The sequence below is a fragment of the Vanessa cardui genome, chromosome 8, assembly GCF_905220365.1.
Source record: "Vanessa cardui chromosome 8, ilVanCard2.1, whole genome shotgun sequence".
Classification (NCBI taxonomy): domain Eukaryota; kingdom Metazoa; phylum Arthropoda; class Insecta; order Lepidoptera; family Nymphalidae; genus Vanessa; species Vanessa cardui.
Genome location: NC_061130.1, coordinates 6,496,275 through 6,516,361, shown reverse-complemented (window position 1 = coordinate 6,516,361; position 20,087 = coordinate 6,496,275). Strand labels below are relative to the sequence as shown.

Genomic DNA, 20,087 nt, shown 5'->3' with positions numbered 1-20,087 from the left:
TAAAGATATCAGTAATAAAAAAAATATTTGTACTTAAATAGCTTTTATAATCTTATATGTATTTCATATGTACAAGCTGTAAAATGAAAATAAACTCACAAAGTAATGGATGTTTTTCAAGAGTGAAAAATGTAAAAAATAATGTTTTTGATGTACCTTCCATAAATAATGTTTTTACGAAACGTGTTGTATGTGAATATACGCAGCTTTCGATCTAAGTTATTACCAGCAAAGCTATAAATAGAACCATCCTCAACGTAATAACGATAAAGGTGAAAGTATTAGATTTTATTTAACCCTCGTAAAACACCTAACATACAATACTGACCTAATTTGTGTACGTAAGTGTTTATGTATGAAGATACATACACAGATGTTTCATTTAGAAAAAAAGGCACTTGCTATCACAATGATAATTACATTTAAATCTAATTGACGACTTAAAAGCATAATAATTATAATAAATAATAAAGCTAATTATTTTGGGTGGCTAATGAGGAAAGTTGTTTTAATTTAATTTAATTGGCATTGCGTGTAAAGCATAAAAGATTAAATAAATATAAAATGTAATTTTAAAATTTCACAACTATTTAATGATGAAAAATAATATATATTTAAGACTTAGAAATTCCGCCTTCCCATTCGAGATACGTACTATTATTTAAATCTACACTCATTATTACTCTTACATTATTCTTGTTTTTATTAATTTAAAATAAGTTTTTTATGAAAATGATTTATAATTGAACGAACCGTTTTTGATTTGTCTGACTTCAAGTACAGATCAGCATCAGGCATCAGCTGCGGTGTATTGCGGTGTACTTCACCGTGATATTGTTAAATATGAGTTTAAACGTTTCATTTAAATAATTTAATAAAGACCTCATTTTTTATAATTTACTTTACTGAATATATAATTTCTCCATCATGAATTTTTAATGTCCCACCGAAGAATTGTGACAGTTACAAGGAGTATGAGGTAAGTTTGAAGTTTTATTTTCATAACAGAAATATGTACATACTATTGCGTCATAAAATACGTCAATATTTCTAAAGTACTCTAGCTGCATACCCAATGCGATTTCAAATCGACAAAATCCCTCCTCCTTCATCCGATTTCTATTAAATAGAAGGTAACAAAAAAAATGAACTATACATCTTGTGAAATGGTACTTTTTCTCCATGGATTTAACTTTTCGAATGAGTAGCAAATTTTATACACGTCATTTAATTTTAGAAATGACGATGAAACATTGCTATATTATTATTTTGTTTTCATTGTTACGACTTGTCTACATATTTGGCCTTTTTTCCAGCTACACTTAGTTATTTTATAGTCTATTGCCAGTTGTGATTAAATTAATAGTAGCAGTGATAATACATGCAATTTTACTCTCCATGTTTTCGTGGTGCTAATACAATTAATTATGAGAATATGATTAAAAAGTTGTTCCCGTAATAAAAGTTTACGTTTTATCACAATATTGTACATTGAAGTTATTCTGATTATTCCCTCTTTTATAATAGCTATAAACTTACCCTGTCGACTGAATAACGCTTTAAATGTCAATTTTTATCGTGTCTGCTTTCATTTCTACTCTTAATGTAGAATATAAAAGTATATACAAGTGGAAGTGATTCTTAATGTTTTTAGGTTGACAAATCTTATGATTGTTATAATTTCATATCGCTGATTCTTTTGTGAAATATTTTAATACAATTTTTCTATTTGACTGTAATAATAATTTTGAAAAGCTTATTGCGTTGAGCTTATCTAAATAAACAATTTGTATAGCTACAAATTAAATTTAGTACTATAATTTCATAAAAAACATGTTAAATCGTAGGCACTATTGCATTTATGAGATATGTACTCGATATTTATTATATAACTTCTACGATCGTATTTGAAAGCAAGCGAAATACTGCGTATACATATCAAATATGCACTGCATCCGTAGCCATCTTTACTCTATCGGCTCCGCAGTATTGCCGCTTCGAAATCAAATTTTTTCAAGTGATTTACCTTTGCACCATCAAGTTTATTTCTGAGCTTAAATATTACAATAATTATTGCTAGTGAACTATTTTACATTTTTTTGTGAACATTGAAACAAAAGACTTTAGATACCTACATGAATATTTAAAAAGTACTTTATCGTTAATACCACATAACGCAAAAATATTAATGAAACATAGTCCGATCCGGTAAAGTTGATAATCTTTTAAAAGCGCTAAATTAATTTCTGTCTTAAAAGCTCAACTAAGCCGTTTCAATGATCCGTTTAGTTCAATTTGTGTGGTTTCATTATGAATTTTCGACATCCATATTTCTTTGGTAGATCTCTTTGAGGCGAATTCACTGACTCGGCGGTAATTAAACAAGTATGAAGCGGAAAATGTTTTTGAAATATATAATCACTCGAATTTTAGGTGAATTCAAGGTCAATATCGTTTGTTTATTAATTGAACACACTATAAATATGTGTAGGTATACCTATGTATAATATATGTAACGTATTTTTGTTGCTAGACCTATATTATTTCACTATTTTAGTGTAAAGTTAATTATTCAGATTTTGCTAAATTTAAATATATAATAAATTGTTTGTATTTTTTTCGTACAATTGTGTAGTTTTAACAAATTTAATTCCGTGATAAAATCAGTCTCTATGGGTATATTTGTGTATGCGATGAACATTGTAATGCTAAAATAACAATATACTTTATTATACATATAGCTATTTTGTTTTAACTTTAAAAGGTGTTGCTATTGATACGCAATGCGGATAGAAGCATCTCCTATGACATGAAGAGTGTTTGGTGTAAATAAAAGCCTGTAACTGAGGCGAGAAGGCAGGAGTAACCACAAAATAGATTTATGAATGTTAGAATGTGTAAATGTAAGAAAGTATTGAATTAAAGAAGCGCAAATTAATTGTTACATATTTATTAATTTTGAAACAAATTAATATCAATCTAATGCATTTCTTTAATAAAACAGAATGATGGTACGTATATTAACCGTTAAATTACATTATTTTAAACATTTGTTTTAGTATATAATAATATTATTTTGGCAACATTGCCTTCAAATTTCAACAAGCAAGTATGTATTACATATTCCTGTTGTTTTATTTTTAACATGGCATGTTTTAAAAATATAACTACCTTAATTTAATGTAAAAAAAATATTTTATAATTTGCTTTTAAAATAATCTAAGCCAAGTTGTTAAAACTTAAAAGGGCTGTAAAAATAAATTTATTTGACGTAAGACGGCGGAAAAATTACGACTTTAATTAACCTGGGACGATAGAGATTGGTAATTAAGACCCCAATCCGCTAAGACGCACGATGGATGAAGTGCTCCCAGACAGTGCGCTCTACTGAGTCTATGATTATAAGGTACTACATATTTTAAAATAAAGTGCAGTGTTAAACACAGCATGTACGCTGTGTTGGTAAAGGTACATTGAGCATTAAAATTTTTGTCCCATTCGGTAGATAATAGTAGATATTATAGATTATAATTCACCAAATCTTTATTCTCTCAATCCAGAATTAGAACCCAGGACCTCGAGATCATTACAATTACAGCTAATACACTAAATTAATGTAATAATTTTATGATATTTTTTTGATTCATTTCATCCCTAAACTGTGCATAAAATACGTTTAAGGTTGGTCAATGTTTTTATTTTATAGTAGCGTATTGTAACTTATATTATGATTAATGATATTTCGCACCACGCGACTATTTATTAAGAAAAATGATAGAACTCGTTTTCATAATCGTAACCCATATCCAAGACGTTAAATCAAATTGCATTAGGTTCGTATATGAAATAAGAAGATTAATAATTTGATAAATAGGTTACAGATTTTGTTATTATAAAAAAAAACAATATATTATATGAATTGCTTAGTTCCATACGAACTAAGATATAAAAGACCTAAAGATTTTTTTATTAAAGTTTCTCTAAGTATCCGACCATATAGGGCATATATAATGAAATGTGTGTGTGAACGAAAACATTCCGAAACGAAGGGAGAGAAGAAAGTCAGTGTGCTGACTTTCTAAATCTAGCTGCTACTAAGCTGTTAGTTAATGTCAGTGACATTAACTAACATTTATGTCAGTAGCAATTAAATAATATTGATCACATCCTGGTCAGTAGGCGACCGGGATTTGAACAATGCACCTCAGGTTTTACCACCATACAACCGGCTACGCTTATGGTATAGCTAAAGACGTTAACGCAATCATTAAGCAAAACACTTAAAATATACATCATAGATAGCTATGTTCATATTTATTGTATAAGTTTTTTCTTTATAATAGGTATATGTTTTCCCCAAAGGAATAAATAATAATATTATTTAAACAAAAAAAATGAAGTTCTGGAGTGATGTAATGAAAAAAGAATAGTACCTACATACATTTTTTCTGTTAGACAAGTCAAATTGATTAATTTAAATCGTGAGTCAAAAAAACATTAATAGACAAACAAGTCTTTATAGATTCATCCTTAATACGATACTTCGAGATACATTCTTATTTCAATTTAATCCTATAAGATGAGATTCAAAAGTGTTTATTACAAAAAAAATTATAAAATAAAAATTATAATTCGATGTTGAAAATGTTTTCTGATGTATCGTTCCTTATATGCCAATCTAGATTGGCTTATTAAAAATAGAAAAAAACCTTTTTCTAAGAGAGTATCTTATACAGTTCTGAGAAAGCCTGAACTTACATTGGAATGAAAGTTCTAATTTCTTTTGAAGAATATTTCCGAAGCTAATAGAAGGCGTCTCGGCTCAGCTGAGTAGAGAGCAACTTTGTTTTTCCTCGCTCAGAAATATTAACTATGTTCATTCAAAGAGTTGTTTCTGCTGCAAATAAAGAAAGCCCCATATTTGTTTTTTATTTCAAAGTTATAATACATTTTCAACTTCTCTATTTTATTGACGACCAGTCAAAGTCAAAACATTTTAGTTTTTTTTTTATGTTTCTGTTGAAATATTAAATGCATGATAAACTAGTTGTATAAAAATCATAAGCGTGAAAAATGAATATATAATAAGTATTTGTGTTTTTATGACGAGATATAAAAAGAGAGTTAGTCAGAAATAACTGCCTCGTGGGATCTAACTTTAGTCTCTACAGTGCATTAAAGTATAGCATAACTAAAACTATTTATATTAGCCGACGTGACCACTTAGCATCGAGAGCTGTTATGAAATATTGTGCTGAATATAATGAATCGAATAAAAGCAAACAGAAGGGGAAATACATTTAGCCTCATTTAACCAGCATGTAATAATACCTATTTATATTAAAAATAAAGTGTTTCATATAATATAATGAAAGATAGAATATTTATGATATACAAAAAAAAAACAAAATTTTGCCAATGTGTCAAAGTCTATTGAAAATATACCTTCATAGAATTTAGAAATCAATACTTTCATTGTACATATCTGTGATACACTCATAAATAATCACGTGTCACCGTTTTCTCGAAACGAAATGTCTACATAAATCATGTTGGGTTAGACTCACATCCCTTATCCCTTTTGGTCTTTGTGACACTGTTTATTTTCACTTCCACCTTTGTAGACTTGGAAAAGGGTCAGTTTCAAGTTTTGAAATTAAAATCGTTGGTTCACCGTAATTGATGGCTTACACGCCTGTGGTAAATACATTTAAGCGTATAAAAGGCTTATATAAAGTGCGTCTACGTCATACAGCCTAATTATATAAGTGTTATTTTTCTTCAAAAAATGTCTATTTAAGGTTTTGTAAAGGAAGTAATATGTATTTTAGTGATTTTTAAGGAGATCTACTAGATGTATGTTGAGTTGAGATGTTTCCAGTTAATAACATATATGTACATTATAGATACATCAGGGCATTAGATGACGTCAGCTCCTAATTGCCAAAACATTACAGTACGAGGGCTGATCCAAAAGTAATGACAATGAAAACAAAACACGACTATTCGAGTTTTTAAAATTGTATTTTTTATTTTTACAAGAGTTCCAAACTCCTTACACCCAAGGGTTTAACCAAGGAGTATGCTAGTATAATTTAAATTATACTAAACATATTGTTACGTTTCATATAACACAGTAAACATAGAACATAAGTTGGTTACCTCTTGGCAAGATAAGACTTGTTCATAACTAACTAATGTTAACTTTTCCCACATCAAAGCATTAATTTATCTATGAGCAGTGTTTTGTCTTAAAGTAGTAAGATAGGATAAATATATTTAAAAAAGGATGTCGTTACTAGGGGCCCGTCGTTCGTTATTTATATATCTTCCATTATTTATATAAAATAATATCGTGTTATGTTATTTATTTGTAACTAGTTGTCAATAGTGACTTTGCTCGCGTAATAGTTTGTCGTCAGGTGTTCGGTTTAAAAAGGTAACCTGTGTCTCTCCAAGGGATTCGAGCTTGTTACACGCCAAATTTAATTAATTTCAGTTCGGTGGTTTGGTTGTGACAGAGCGGCAGACAAACAAACAAAAAAAACAGGCAGTTACTGTCGCATGTATAATCTATACACACATAAATAAAATCAATAAAATATACTGAATAATTTATAATTTAACTCGATTGTAAGGTTTAGTACCGGTGTTCATACAATGAATAAACTCCTTAAATAACATAAACCTCGCAATATCACTGTAAAAGTAACTGTAAAGTTAACTAAATGGAAAAGATATAATAATGAGCCTAGCCCAGGCTGTCCTTGTCTCCCGGGAAATGAGCTAAAAACTTACATTTTAAACACAAAGGAAATTATGAAACTAGGCATTTGCAATTTGCATATTACGTGTCGAGTCGCGTCATGCTATTTTAATTGTTATGAATCACACCGTCACTCAAATATATATTCATCACATTATTTTTTATATAAAGTATAATTAAATGTATTTTTACGTTTACAAAACAAACCTTAACGGTACGGAGGGCTCCGTGAGCGGCATCTTCCGCCCAAACCTTGACGCCGTCCTTCTCGTACTCCAGATTCCATCCATCATCAGAACCAAGAAGATGTTTCAAGGTTTCAAAGTCTGTGTCGTCAGCTACGCGAGCCTCACGCGTCCAACCCGCGCCGCCCATCCGCGCGGCATCACTCGCCGCCAGAACGGATAAACTGCCACCAATTTCTCTGAATAGTCGATCGTACAGCCCACCAACGATACGTTTATAATAACCTTTAAGCACATAACCATAAAGGTCATATTTCTTCTCGTGTCTTATCTTGCTGTACGCACATGCGCAATGGTAGGCGCTTTTTTCGACCGCTCGAAAGGCTGATTGTTTGTTCTATGTAATGCAAACTGAGAATGGTCTGAAGCGTTTAAGCTCTAAGCGAGTGTTGTCACGAGCCTCATAAGCTCTTTTTTAATTACCTCGCTGTAACCAAACAGGATAAAAAGCACGTGAAGCCAGATTTTTACGTTTATTTTTTAAGCAAAAACTTTACACAATATACATCCTACATACCTTGATACAGTTTTTTCTGTTGTTCTAAAATTAACTAAAAGTAATAAAAAAAGTAATATTAGTGTCAATCTTATATCACATACATATAACACTAGATCATATTCAAAAGGAATCAATTCATTATTTTAATTTTACTTTGTCATTTTATTTACTTGTTTGACTGTATTTGTCAACTTACAGAAGAGATTAAACTTATACTAATCAATAGATATGGCCTTAAACAAGCGATATTATTGCGATGGGACGAATATCATATAATAACAAAGACTCACCAGTAAATATTTAAACTTTATAAAGTTTCATTTATGTGTTTTTATAATTTTTCATGTATGTATTTGTAAATTGATTTACAAATTAGTAACTAACTTTTTTCGAAAGTACGTTACATTAAGAAATACGTACATACATATTAAGAAACAAAAGTACTTATATGTTCACATTTCAATTTATTCATGAACAAAGTTTAGTTGCGGGATTAGCTCTCTTTTACAGGAAAAAAATATATGCACGGCTTAATTAGCCCAAAGAAAAGAAATCGTAAGGAGTTAAATTACATTTGAGATTTTAATGTAATTTACAAGAGTTATTTTATAATATATAAGCTAGTCATATCAACATTCGTATCCATAAATACGCTGCTTTGAATGCTTTCAAGCAAGAGCTTCCCCTTAAAAAATAGAGGGTTCTCGCCAAGATTGAGCACATTTAGGGCTTGTCAATTGTATGACGTATTGTTAAGAAGAAACGTAAGTATTTTTTTTTAATTATAATATTTTTTTATTAAGATATATATATTATATGTTTTGTGCTTATCCAATGAGTACCGTCCGTAGAGTCTGAGTGGCTATAACGTTTTTGTTTACTAAATAATTCTTGAATTTTTATTGTCATTATTATACATATTTTTTTTATATATGGAATGTTTTATCTAAAAAAAAACGATTTATTTAATATCGATATTTTCTTTCACTAATTTCCTATAACCGATACCCCAGGAGATCCGTTTCCTTTTACGTCAACTTCGTTAAGGTTATTAATTACGTGTTCTTAGCAATTTATATTGCTCTACAAGAATTAATAACCCATCCTGAGTTTAATGGAAACTTTATCGACGATCGACGACGACGACGAAAATCGATATGTTCAAAATAGCATCTTTACAAAATTTATAATACATACTCTATCTACTAAGATCCACGTAGTTATTTTCACTGTTATCCTGAATAAAATTGACAGTGATAGCAATTGCTATAAAAATATAAACTTTTAATATTAAGAACTAATCAGCATATGTAATTAGGTACATAAGGGATAACAAATATAGTAATTGTCAGTGTTGTGAATGGCTCAAGTTCACGGCCACTAAACGCCATCACTTGAAACTGAACTGTACCAAAGTTAAGTATGAGAGATGCAAGCTTGAGTAGCGATTATTATATAGTAAGCGATTAGCGATTGTGATGTATCGACCATCGGCGACAACCGTGTGACAATTTGCTGTCCATGCCTGTTTCTTGTGTGTGACGAGACTGATACTTCATTGGTCTTGGAAAGCTTTTATTATCCTTGTATAGGTCATACTACTTGGTAGTAGGGCTTTGTGCAAGCCCGTCTGGGTAGGTAACACCCACTCATCAGTTATTCTACCGCCAAATAACAGTACTCAGTATTGTTGTGTTCCGGTTTGAAGGGTGAGTGAGCCAGTGTAACTACCGGCACAAGGGACATGACATCTTAGTTCCCAAGGTTGGTGATGGTGACCACTTACCATCAGTAGGCCCATATGCTCGTCCGCCAACCAATACCATAAAAAAAAAAAACAAAAATTAAATCTAAATATACAAAATTGGGTAACAAGTACTATAATAACGCCATTTGTTGATTTGCGAAATAATAAAGGCATATAAGGCAAATAAATGAATTGATATAAAACTTCTTGGAATAAGTTTTGTCTAGACAAATAAATATCAGAATCTACATAATACATTGTACAACGGTTTTTATTAAGTTAATTAGGTCAAAACAGTACCTACTTGTACTACATTTATACGCTACAGTAATTAATTAATTGACGATTTCATTGGTATACGATACGATATTATTGTTAAAATATTTAACTACTTTTTGACTTGATATCATTGAACATATTTTTTTTGGGATTAATTGAGAATGGTAGAATTTTAAGGTAATGCTTTTTATAGAGGGCATTTACTGATTACATTGTTATGTTTCTGATAGAGTACTCCGCTACCGGTCACCCAATAGAAGCTAAGAAAGTAACTAATATATTACATTCTATTATATATTGCGTAATATTATAACTTCATACTTTACCTAAAGCAGAGATGGCCCAGTGGTTAGAACGCGTGCATCTTAACCGATGATTGCGGGTTCAAACCCAGGCAAGCACCGCTGATTCATGTGCTTAATTTGTCTTTATAATTCATCTCGTGCTCAGCGGTGAAGGAAAACATCGTTAGGAAACCTGCATGTGACAAATTTCATAGAAATTCTGCCACATGTGTATTCCACCAACCCGCATTGGAACAGCTTGGTGGAATATGTTCCAAAAACATTCTCCTCAAAGGGAGAGGAGGCCTTTGGTCCAGCATTGGGAATTTACAGGCTGTTGTTGTTGTTGTTGTTGTTGTTGTTGTATACTTTACCTAATATTATTTGTTCAAAGGAGCTTCCAAGCGGAGGCAGCTGCAAAAGCCGATTTTTGATACTTGCCTCTACTTCGATAAATTTACAATGGTATGATGATACGAACTCGGGTTCAATTATAGTCTAACTTTGCCTATATCTATAGGATACGGTAAACCATTATGTGTAAATCAAACTGAATTATTAACATATATACCATATACTTATCATAATAGTTTCGATTTTTTACGATTAACTGACAAATTGTTAGTAGAATTCGATCTCAGCTAGGTTTTCTGTTGCATGTATGTAAAGAAACAATTTATAGTATATCACGAGAAAGTTTAATATATAAATCATATTATACAATAAACTTGGTAAAGATAAGCGAACTCCTTTGTAAGTACTAAAGCTTCAACAAGCAGGAGCGCCTCACCACAACATTCCCATGTAAACATCCCTTTATGTAGCAAATTCCGTGCATGTATTTTTTTGAACCCCGCGTTCAATGTTTAGATTATAATGTTATAAGTTATGTGGTTTTGTTGTTTAATTTTATATACAAATATTCTGTTTTTGTATATGTTTTATTGCGATTTCTTAATTGCGCTTATCCAGCAATGAAGCGATGAAGGCAATGTTTGTTATCCAATAGGATCCAATTGAGCAATGTTCATATATGTTTTGTCCATTTATATTTTTGTGAGAAACAAAACCTCAGCAATATAATAATCTGCATCACATGTACCTAGACAGTAGCGGCGCAAGATCGAATCTTAATGTGGATATAGTTTGCTAGACCCTTGGTTTTTTTTTTCAGTACTGTGATCCCAATATTATGTTGTACTTTTTCAAATTCAAATTTCTACCGCGAGGCCCTTTGCACCGCTCGGCCGTGGCTGTTTGTTACCAGTGGCGGTGCAAGATCGAATCTTAATGTGAGCAACAGTTTGCGAAGCCCTTGTTTTTTTCAAATTTCGGACGCGAGGCCCTTTGCACGGCGAGGCTGTGGGCGGTGGTCCACATCGCCCACGAATAACGCCGCCTCTGCACGTAGACATATGTAATAAGGGTAATGAATTATGATGATGAATTATAAAAGATTGCTTTATTATCAGTCCTTATTATTTTCACATAATAACATAATTACAGCTAAAATATATAACATTCGGACGAGATTGAAACTTTTTTACCGAACAATATTTTCTATCTTTGACATTCAGCATACAGATCATTTAATTACTAAATAGTTTGATGACATCTAGCAGGAGCTAATGTCAGGCAAACTGCCTTGGCAGTGGTTCTTCCAGCCGTACCAAGCGTTGAAACCGTGACGTTTGAAAATTTTCTTAGCGCAAGTAGCTGCTTTCGTTATGTCGTCTACCAGAAGATCTGAAATAAAAAAAATAAAATAATCCAATGTTTTAACATACGAATCATACGATCAAATGAACTCGAATATATAAATAAAATAATGAAATACATAACAAACCAATGGCAACATATAATTGGTCTGATTTTCTAAAATTACACGCTTCCGATACCGTGTAATATTGTACACCTGAGTGTATTGTATAGTAGGTATACAACATCTATTAGCTTAAAACGAAGTATTACCTGAGCATGTGACGTTGCAATCCTTTCCGGGAGTGCTGGTGTTGCTGCACCAGTACTTGTCATTGATCTGGAACAGTCCATAGTCCCTTGATCCGTTCTTGTTCACTTTACCAATCTTGCTAGTTGTACGAGAGCTCTCGTTCTCTACAAGGCAAACCCCTGAAACAAAGAAACGAATGAAAAAAATATGTTTTTTACTATTTGGAATTATATTGGTTTTTTTTAAAAAGTATTTCATAAAATTAAGAGAATATATTTAAATTTAATAATTTGTATAAGGTTTGGTTGAATTTGTTTAAGGTTGCGTTACTACATTTTTACAATATAATGACTATAAAATTGTCCTTCGGAATAGACTTTACTCTTACATAGCCTTCTAACTTACTATAAAATTTAATTGGTATTACCTAACTTACTAAACAAAGACAATAAGATTTAGACATAGACAAATTTATTATTTGATATTTTCGTAACAATTTTTTTTTTTTCGAAAAGCAAGCTTTTGTTTCAGGCTACAAAATAGGCTTGTCTAGTAATTAAAGATTATTATCATTATTATTTAACTTAAAAAAAAAATAATAACAATAGTCACAATGCAATATGACCCCGACTTTAAATATCAGTTTATTGATAAGTGTTCGCAGGCGTGGAATGCGAATTATTATATAAATATAATAAATATAGATTAAATAAGAGTTCCTACACAAATAAATATATTTAATATAAATATGATGGTTTTATAACTTACAATCACGTAATTTGCCCTCTGGAAAACCGTGGTCTCTTAATTGATGAACCAGTTCACATCTCGTGAATCTTTTGCCTTCGCATTGCAAAACTATTACCGCTACAGCGAATAATGCAAGTAAACACTTCATTGCGTATAGAAAAATTGCAGTTCTGTCTTAGCAAGAGTATTCGCTTCAAATGCCTGGACGTGTTTGAGAGATTACAGGAAAAAGTCTGTTTTTATAGACGACGAACTCAACTTGATAATTCGTTACACGTACAAGGGGAATCCTCCTTATCGACGCGCCCGTTATGTATACAACATGCGAACCATCGGGCTGTTTTTAATTGCATTAATAGATAAGGTTTTAAGTGAAACATTTCTATTAAGATTGTAAGAAGTAATGGCCAAGTGGTTTTTGACATTAACATTTGAGCTTGCTATTATAGATTAACTGATGAGGAGACAATACCAATTGTAATTCGATATGTTGTTCTCATATTCATCATTTTGACGACCTCCGTGGTCGAGTGGTGTGTACACCGGTTTTCATAGGTACGACACTCCGAGGTCCCGGGTTCGATTCCCGGCCGAGTCAATGTAGATTATCATTAGTTTTCTATATTGTCTTGGGTCTGGGTGTTTGTGGTACCGTCGTTACTTCTGAGTACACATAACACAAGTGCTTTAGCTACTTAAATTGGGATCAGAGTAATGTATGTGATGTTGTCTCATATTTATTTATTCATCAATTACACAGAGCCATTAAAAAAAAGTAGTATAACCAGTTACGGAAATCAATTATTCAGTGAGATTATGACCATGACGATAAATTGATGTATTATCCGCGTTGTTTTTACGTACAGATAAAAGTTTAGTCAAAATATATTACTTAATATATGCCTCTGTGGTGTAACGGCTTAAATTCAAATCCTGAGGTAAATTATATATCGGGCTAAAAAGTATGTATTTACAATCCCTTACCTCGGAAAATTCGTAAAAGAGTTTGTCCTAAGCTTAATATATTGTTGTCGTAACGGATTATGAGTCAGGAAATACAAGTTTTATCAGTATTTCCTCACACTTGTCTCCTTTGGGAATCAGAGTGGACGAAAAAGTTCAGGAGGATTTCATTATATGTATATAAATATAAACTATATTATAAAACAGACCCAAAACTATCTCTATTAAATTAATTCGTTATATTTTATCGCTCTGCTATTGGTGCAAGATATAAATGGATATTATATGCAATTAGCAAAGATTTGTTTTTATTACTCGCATTAGACTCGTATACATTATAAAAACTTAATAATTATAGAACGAGATAATACATTTAATTAAATGTATAATGCTAAGCATCCGCAGTCCATAATCGGTTAATCAAAAGATAAAAAGCAAGAAAGTCCTGTTTTGCCGTATCTTGCTGTATCCTTCCTACGAATCTTACACTTAAATAATGCATTCCATACAAACTAGAAATAAAAAAAAAAACTCCATAAATATATAGTATATAGTAATATGTATCACAATGTTACGAATAATAAAACTTAAGGGCAGAAGAAGATATAGCATCTTCTTCTGCCGTTTTATAATAAACGTGTTTTGTTGTGGTATGTACCTATTTTTATTGATTTTTCTCTACGATAAAGTAGTAATGTTTATTTATAGTAAAGTACATAGACAAGTTTACGGGAGCAAGGCACTTTTTTAAAAAAAGATATAATATTTGAGTTTTAAAATATTTAATTATAATTAAAATTGACACGACCGAACAGAGGTTTATGTTCTAGACGAATGTTGTTCCCTTTTTACAAAATCATTTCTCAAGACATATGATCCCAAAGCATAGAATGACACAATGACTTACATTCTGCTGATTAAGCCTTCACTTCTGTTGTCTTCATGCTTTGAGCTAACATAACTACATCGATAACAATAATAATCAACAAATGATTGTTATTGTTATATATATACAGTATGTTGGCAACCTTTCCCCTCATGCCACTTATTGAGCCTTAAAGGCGAAGTGTTATATTTTCAATAAAGTCTGTGGCACTATTAACTGAAAAGTATTATATAACTAGCAAACCGCCCCGGCTTCGCACGGGTGCAATGCTGATACTAAATGTACTACAGAATGCGTTTATTTACGACATCAGTTTAGAAACTTTCAAAATAATCAGTATATACTATACTGTGAATGTATTATACATATAAACCTTCCTCTTGAATCTATCTATTGAAAAAAACCGCATCCAAATTCGTTGTGTAATTTTAACGATCTAAACATACATGGATATACAGCGGTAAGCGACTTTGGTTTATATTATATGTAATGTCATAATAATGATTATGAGTAAACCAATGATTGGCTAATTAGTTTAAGGTACATTATGGCTGTTGTTTATCATAAAAAATTTTGATTTGTCGAACCCCCAAAGATGCCGACTCGTAAACTAGTTGAATCGAAAAAATAAAATATCTTGTATGTAATATATTTAAACATTTTGCTTTCGGATATATATTCATTATAATACAGTCATTTTTATTATAGAGTTATACAAATAGTAGTGTCCGACCGAAGTTTCGGTTTCGGTTTCGACCGAGTTTCGGCCAAAAATCAAGTTTCGGCGGCAGTTTCAGTTTCGCCTACAATGGGCCGAAACTTTTATTTGGAATACTTTTTTTACGATCTAGAATTAAGGTCCTATACATTTTTCATGTATCGATAATCGTTATCGAGATTTCGTTAAAAAAAACACGAATTTTGAGAGAAAAAAATAGTTTTACGCTATGTCCTTTTTTCTCGTGAAAGGTATCGAAAAATTACTGTAATGAAACTTATAGAGTGTGTTCCGACCTTCAAATTCGTAATAATTACAAAAAATAATAATTACACGTTTGTCAAACGTTTTTCGTCTTTTTAAAGGATTATCGCAGCACCTTCGCGAATAGCTCTTAATCTTTCTTTGTAATTATCGTTTTTTTTCATCGTACCATTTCGCAAAGAATATTTTGAAACCGGTATTTCGAAAGCACACCTGCAATTACGCCCTTGCTTTTCTATTATGAGAATGTCATTTCCATACTTCTCTTGCAAATGTTTTTCAACCGTTCTGATGTCAGGAACGAAATCTCCATTTTTTTGGTTCATTAACTCACAAATAGAAAATTGACATTACTTGGAGTTTTCTTTCAGATAGGAATAAAAACCATCCACCGCCTCGTCTACTTTGTCAACCGTAGGTCGTTCTTTCTTATCCCTCCTCTTATTCTTCCCCCTCCTCAGGTAGTGCATGATATAGATGAGGAATACATCTTCGATGGTTTCGCGCTCCTGCTGCGACGAGATATACCAGGAATACGCTATTGTAATCGATCTAATCGCTTTATAGTTTTTATCAATTTTTTCGAGCTTTAACATCTTTTACAACTATAAAAAGGGGACAAGTGCGAGTTGAACTCGCGTGAAGAGGGTTCCGTACGATGTTAATATCTCCTATAGTATTGGTCGTAGAATGCTCATTGTGGGCTTATTTTTTTCATTAAATATTCATCTACAAACCGATTCAACAAAACTTAACATTGGAGTTAAAAAATATGTTCTCCCACACATTCCACCTGCAAATGTAAGTTGGTACGCACAATATTGAGTGATTTACCATGTTATTTTAATATCATGGACTTCTTATAGGTTTTCCTATAATCTATAAGGAGAAAACTAAATTCTGTATTTTTTTCAAAATTTTAGGTTCAGTAGTTTCGGAGATAAGGGGGGCGGAATGATCAATTTTCGTCTATTTTCTTGAATAACTTGGAAACTATTTATTTTAAAATTACAAAAAAATACATTTAAGATCTTCTCAACAAGACCTTTTATTTGATATGCCACACGATGCAGTTTTCAGATTTTTTTTTTAAATTTTCCCGTCCCCGCCCCAAAAATGACCCCCCATATACAGATTTCACCTGCTCACGTCACACCTCTGTATTTGGGTTACAGGAATTGATATGTGTACCAAATTTCAACTTAATCGGTTTAATAGATTCGGAGATAATTGACTGTAAGCGACGGACGGACAGACACACGAGTGATCCTATAAGGGTTCCGTTTTTGTATTCAGACGTACGGAACCCTAAAAACAACATTTCCGGTGAATTGGTAGTTGTATTTTTACATTTAAGCTCAACACATTATTTTATTGTATTTGTATTGGACATTTTTAAAATTATTTAACGTGGGCAACCTATTTAAGGCCTCCTATTTACATATTGCAACGTAGTAAAGCGTCTATAATGTCCTTCTTTTTTGAAAATGTGTAATGACAAAATAAACACGTATTCCGCTTAGGATTTTTTAACAAACAGTAACATTGGATTTTTTATGAATAAGTGAATGCTAAGGAATAAATATTTTATCATAATTTCGGCATTACAGAACGATGCTGTTCTAAAAAGATGGACATGGCGATTTGCTTTTAACAAAATGAGATAATTTTATTTTAAATCAATTTTACAGGATTATAATAAAGTTTAAAGTAAAGTAAAGTAAAGTAAAGTAAAGTAACAGCCTGTACATTTCCCACTGCTGAGATAAGGCCTCCTCTTCCATTAAGGAAAGGGTTTGGAACATATTCCACCACGCTGTTCCAATGTGGGTTGGTGGAATGCACATGTGGCAGAATTTCGATGAAATTAGATACATGCAGGTTTCCTCACGATGTTTTCCTTCACCGCCGAGCAAGAGATGAATTATAAACACAAATTAAGCACTTACATATAGTGGTGCTTGCCTGGGTTTGAACCCGCAATCATCGGTTAAGATGCACGCGTTCTGACCACTGGGCCATCTCAGCTCACCTCCTCTTCCATTAAGGAAAGGGTTTGGAACATATTCCACCACGCTGTTCCAATGCGGGTTGGTGGAATAAAGTTTAAGCTATCGCTAATTAAAAAGCATAACAATGTACCTGCGTATTAATTAAATATTAGAATTTAATATATCCTAACACAGAATCGACTACTAACTCCGCAATTTTTATCGTTTAACATTTTTGATTACTATATTTATTTAACAAAACACTTAAATGTTAAATACTTTTTGTACGTACTACTACCGTTACTGGTTTCCAGCTTGAGATGGGACATGCCTCCTTAAACACGGCCCATTGGCATACTATAAGCAGACACATTAAGGTATTCCAATAGACAATTACTCCCTTTTTACAAATTCGACATATTTTCAAATACATCGTTGTCTAAGATACAAGATATAAGATGATTTCTTATGGGTATTTTGCTTTGCTTTATGTTTCAGTCAATCAGAAGTTACATGTCAATACCAACGCAATTAAAATGATACGTAAAATTTTATCATGTGAGATATATGAGTCATGATGTTTTTGTAGTGCAGTCTCGGAGCCGGGACTTCACTGTTAAAGATTTGCTCACTGGTCACAGATTGAGGATATATAGTATTACAAAAACATACAAGGGGCATTGAATTTATATAAAAATTATATGTATATTTTTCCTTAATAGAATAGCAATAATATGGCGGTTGACTTGATGTACTTAAATGTAATTATAAATAATATGTGTACATAACTATATGAATAAATTAAATTGTGTACATTTCACTAAATGCATGCGGTTTACACGTTATATAGCAAAAAAATGACTGAAACGATTTGGATGGGACTTCAACAAAGGCATGTCCTACATTAAAAAAATTAAATATAATTATCATTGCAATAAAATAAACCCTGTAATAATTTTTACTAAAATTCCATTCAAAGAATTCCATACACCTTAAAATATTACCCTTTTTAGAGGCTTACAGGTGCGTTGCCGGCCAATAAAGAATGTAAACTAAGTTAGATAATAGAATCATATATAATAATAGAATCATATACATAACATAATGAAAAAATGCTCTACATATTTCCGATAACGATGCTATTTATTCCATATGCAATATTTTGTAATCTTCTCTTCTACAAATATTTATTTTAAATTCAAGTATTTTTACGATTTAAATACATTGCACGCATAGAATAAATTTATTATGACAATGGTAATTTACAGCACATTTTGACATGCAGTGGATAGGTACATCCTAGGCAGTTACAAAAATATCAGATTGTAACAGGAAAATCATATTAGTATCAATCATTACTTAATCAGAAACAATTGATTCAAGAGTGCATTGAATCACATAACATGAGGCACAAACTTCATTTCTCATTTATTTCATCAAGGGTTAATTTTAAAATATGATTTTTTTTTATGTGATAGGTGACAATCGAGCAAGAGGCTCACCGATGGTTTCTTAAAGGTTCCCATGTCGCATCGGTTCGGAAAAACCGCCGGTGAAAGCTGGTCCCACAAAGTGGTATTGCAGGGCAAAAAATGTCTTAGAAATCACGCTGTAGTAGATTTTCGGACATCAAGATGGTGCATTTTGAATTTTGACGAGATGTCCAAAGGTGAAATTCAGCAGCCGGGACTAATCCAAAAACTTATTATTATTATAGTTACCCATTTATTTTACCTCCACAAAGGAATACTTAGTATTGTTGTGTTCCGCTTTGATCCCTTTAAAGCGGAACACAACAAGCCCAGCCAGTTCATTTGCAGGTACAAAATAAATAACACCTTAAATATCAAGGTACATTCAGATATGAGGAATTTCTTTTTTTATTTTTGAAGTACCAACGTTTATGAGCATTAATCATCTTTGTTTATTTATTCTAATATATTATTTTAATAATATATATACATGTTTCACATTATATAAATAAAAAAACATACCTATCAAAAAGTAAATCAACACTATAGAGAATGCATATTAAAATATAAAATCATTCGAAAAGCGATTTTACTTCCAAAATATCTTCTCCATTTTACCCTAAAGAATTCACTTCGCATTTCACTCGTTCGATTCTTTAAATTTTAATTTATATTATGTCATTTCAAGACCGTTGCACTTGCACGTACAGTAAAAGAAAAAATGTTTAGGTCAATAAGAAGATTAGGTTAATTACATAAAACGTATGCAAATTTACATTTTTAATAAATTACTACTTTGTATGCTTAATATAGGTAAGGTCTAGATAAAATTCTGTTTTATTTCAACTCTTAAGCATAATCTTTAAGAGTTAAATATTTAATTTACCGTCCGTTTATTTGTCCAGGCGCCTAATACAAAGCTGACTGTACAACGTGTTTGTAGCTCTCACACTTATTGCTATGTATTTTTTACAAGTTCACTCACGCTAGCGTTCGCAATGTAAGCGCAAAAAATGTATTATTAGAAAACTAAAAATATCAGCGTTTCTTTACTATATTGTGCATATATTATATATATAAACCATTATTTTTCTATCACTCTATCTAATGCATAATTTTAAAGATCTAAGCATACACAGGGGCAGAAAAACAGCGGTAGGTATAAAATGACCTTCCGTAATCCGGATGTATGATCCAATCTTAATTTTTTTTTAATAGTAGACTACATTGTTCCGTTTGTATGATCAACATTATCATCAACATTATTACATA

General features: G+C 31.5%; 2 protein-coding genes across 2 annotated transcripts in view; both read right to left on the bottom strand.

Moving 5' to 3' along the window:
• The window catches only part of LOC124531666 (START domain-containing protein 10-like), a 45,022-nt gene extending 37,466 nt beyond the window's left edge, over positions 1–7,556 (bottom strand). The window contains exon 1 of the mRNA XM_047106147.1: positions 6,974–7,556. Coding sequence (XP_046962103.1) covers positions 6,974–7,141 — 168 coding nt within the window. The 5' untranslated portion in view covers positions 7,142–7,556. The remainder of the gene's footprint in view (positions 1–6,973) is intronic.
• Positions 7,557–11,285: 3,729 nt separating this feature from the next.
• On the bottom strand, positions 11,286–12,747 carry LOC124532112 (lysozyme-like). Its single transcript, XM_047106810.1, has 3 exons — positions 12,540–12,747; positions 11,792–11,950; positions 11,286–11,566 (listed from the first exon to the last, which is right to left on the bottom strand). Exons 1-3 carry the CDS (start codon positions 12,667–12,669, stop codon positions 11,436–11,438), a joined length of 420 nt encoding a protein of 139 aa, XP_046962766.1. The 5' UTR covers positions 12,670–12,747; the 3' UTR covers positions 11,286–11,435.
• Positions 12,748–20,087: the final 7,340 nt, after the last annotated feature.

Bases quoted from the DNA above. Each gene is read 5' to 3' on its own strand.
- LOC124532112 (XM_047106810.1), bottom strand. From the start codon at position 12,669: ATGAAGTGTTTACTTGCATTATTCGCTGTAGCGGTAATAGTTTTGCAA. The intron at 11,951-12,539 runs GTAAGTTATAAA...TCTTTGTTTCAG, and splicing joins AGAGGGCAAATTACGTGATT to GGGTTTGCCTTGTAGAGAAC. The intron at 11,567-11,791 runs GTAATACTTCGT...TTTTTATTTCAG, and splicing joins TTGCAACGTCACATGCTCAG to ATCTTCTGGTAGACGACATA.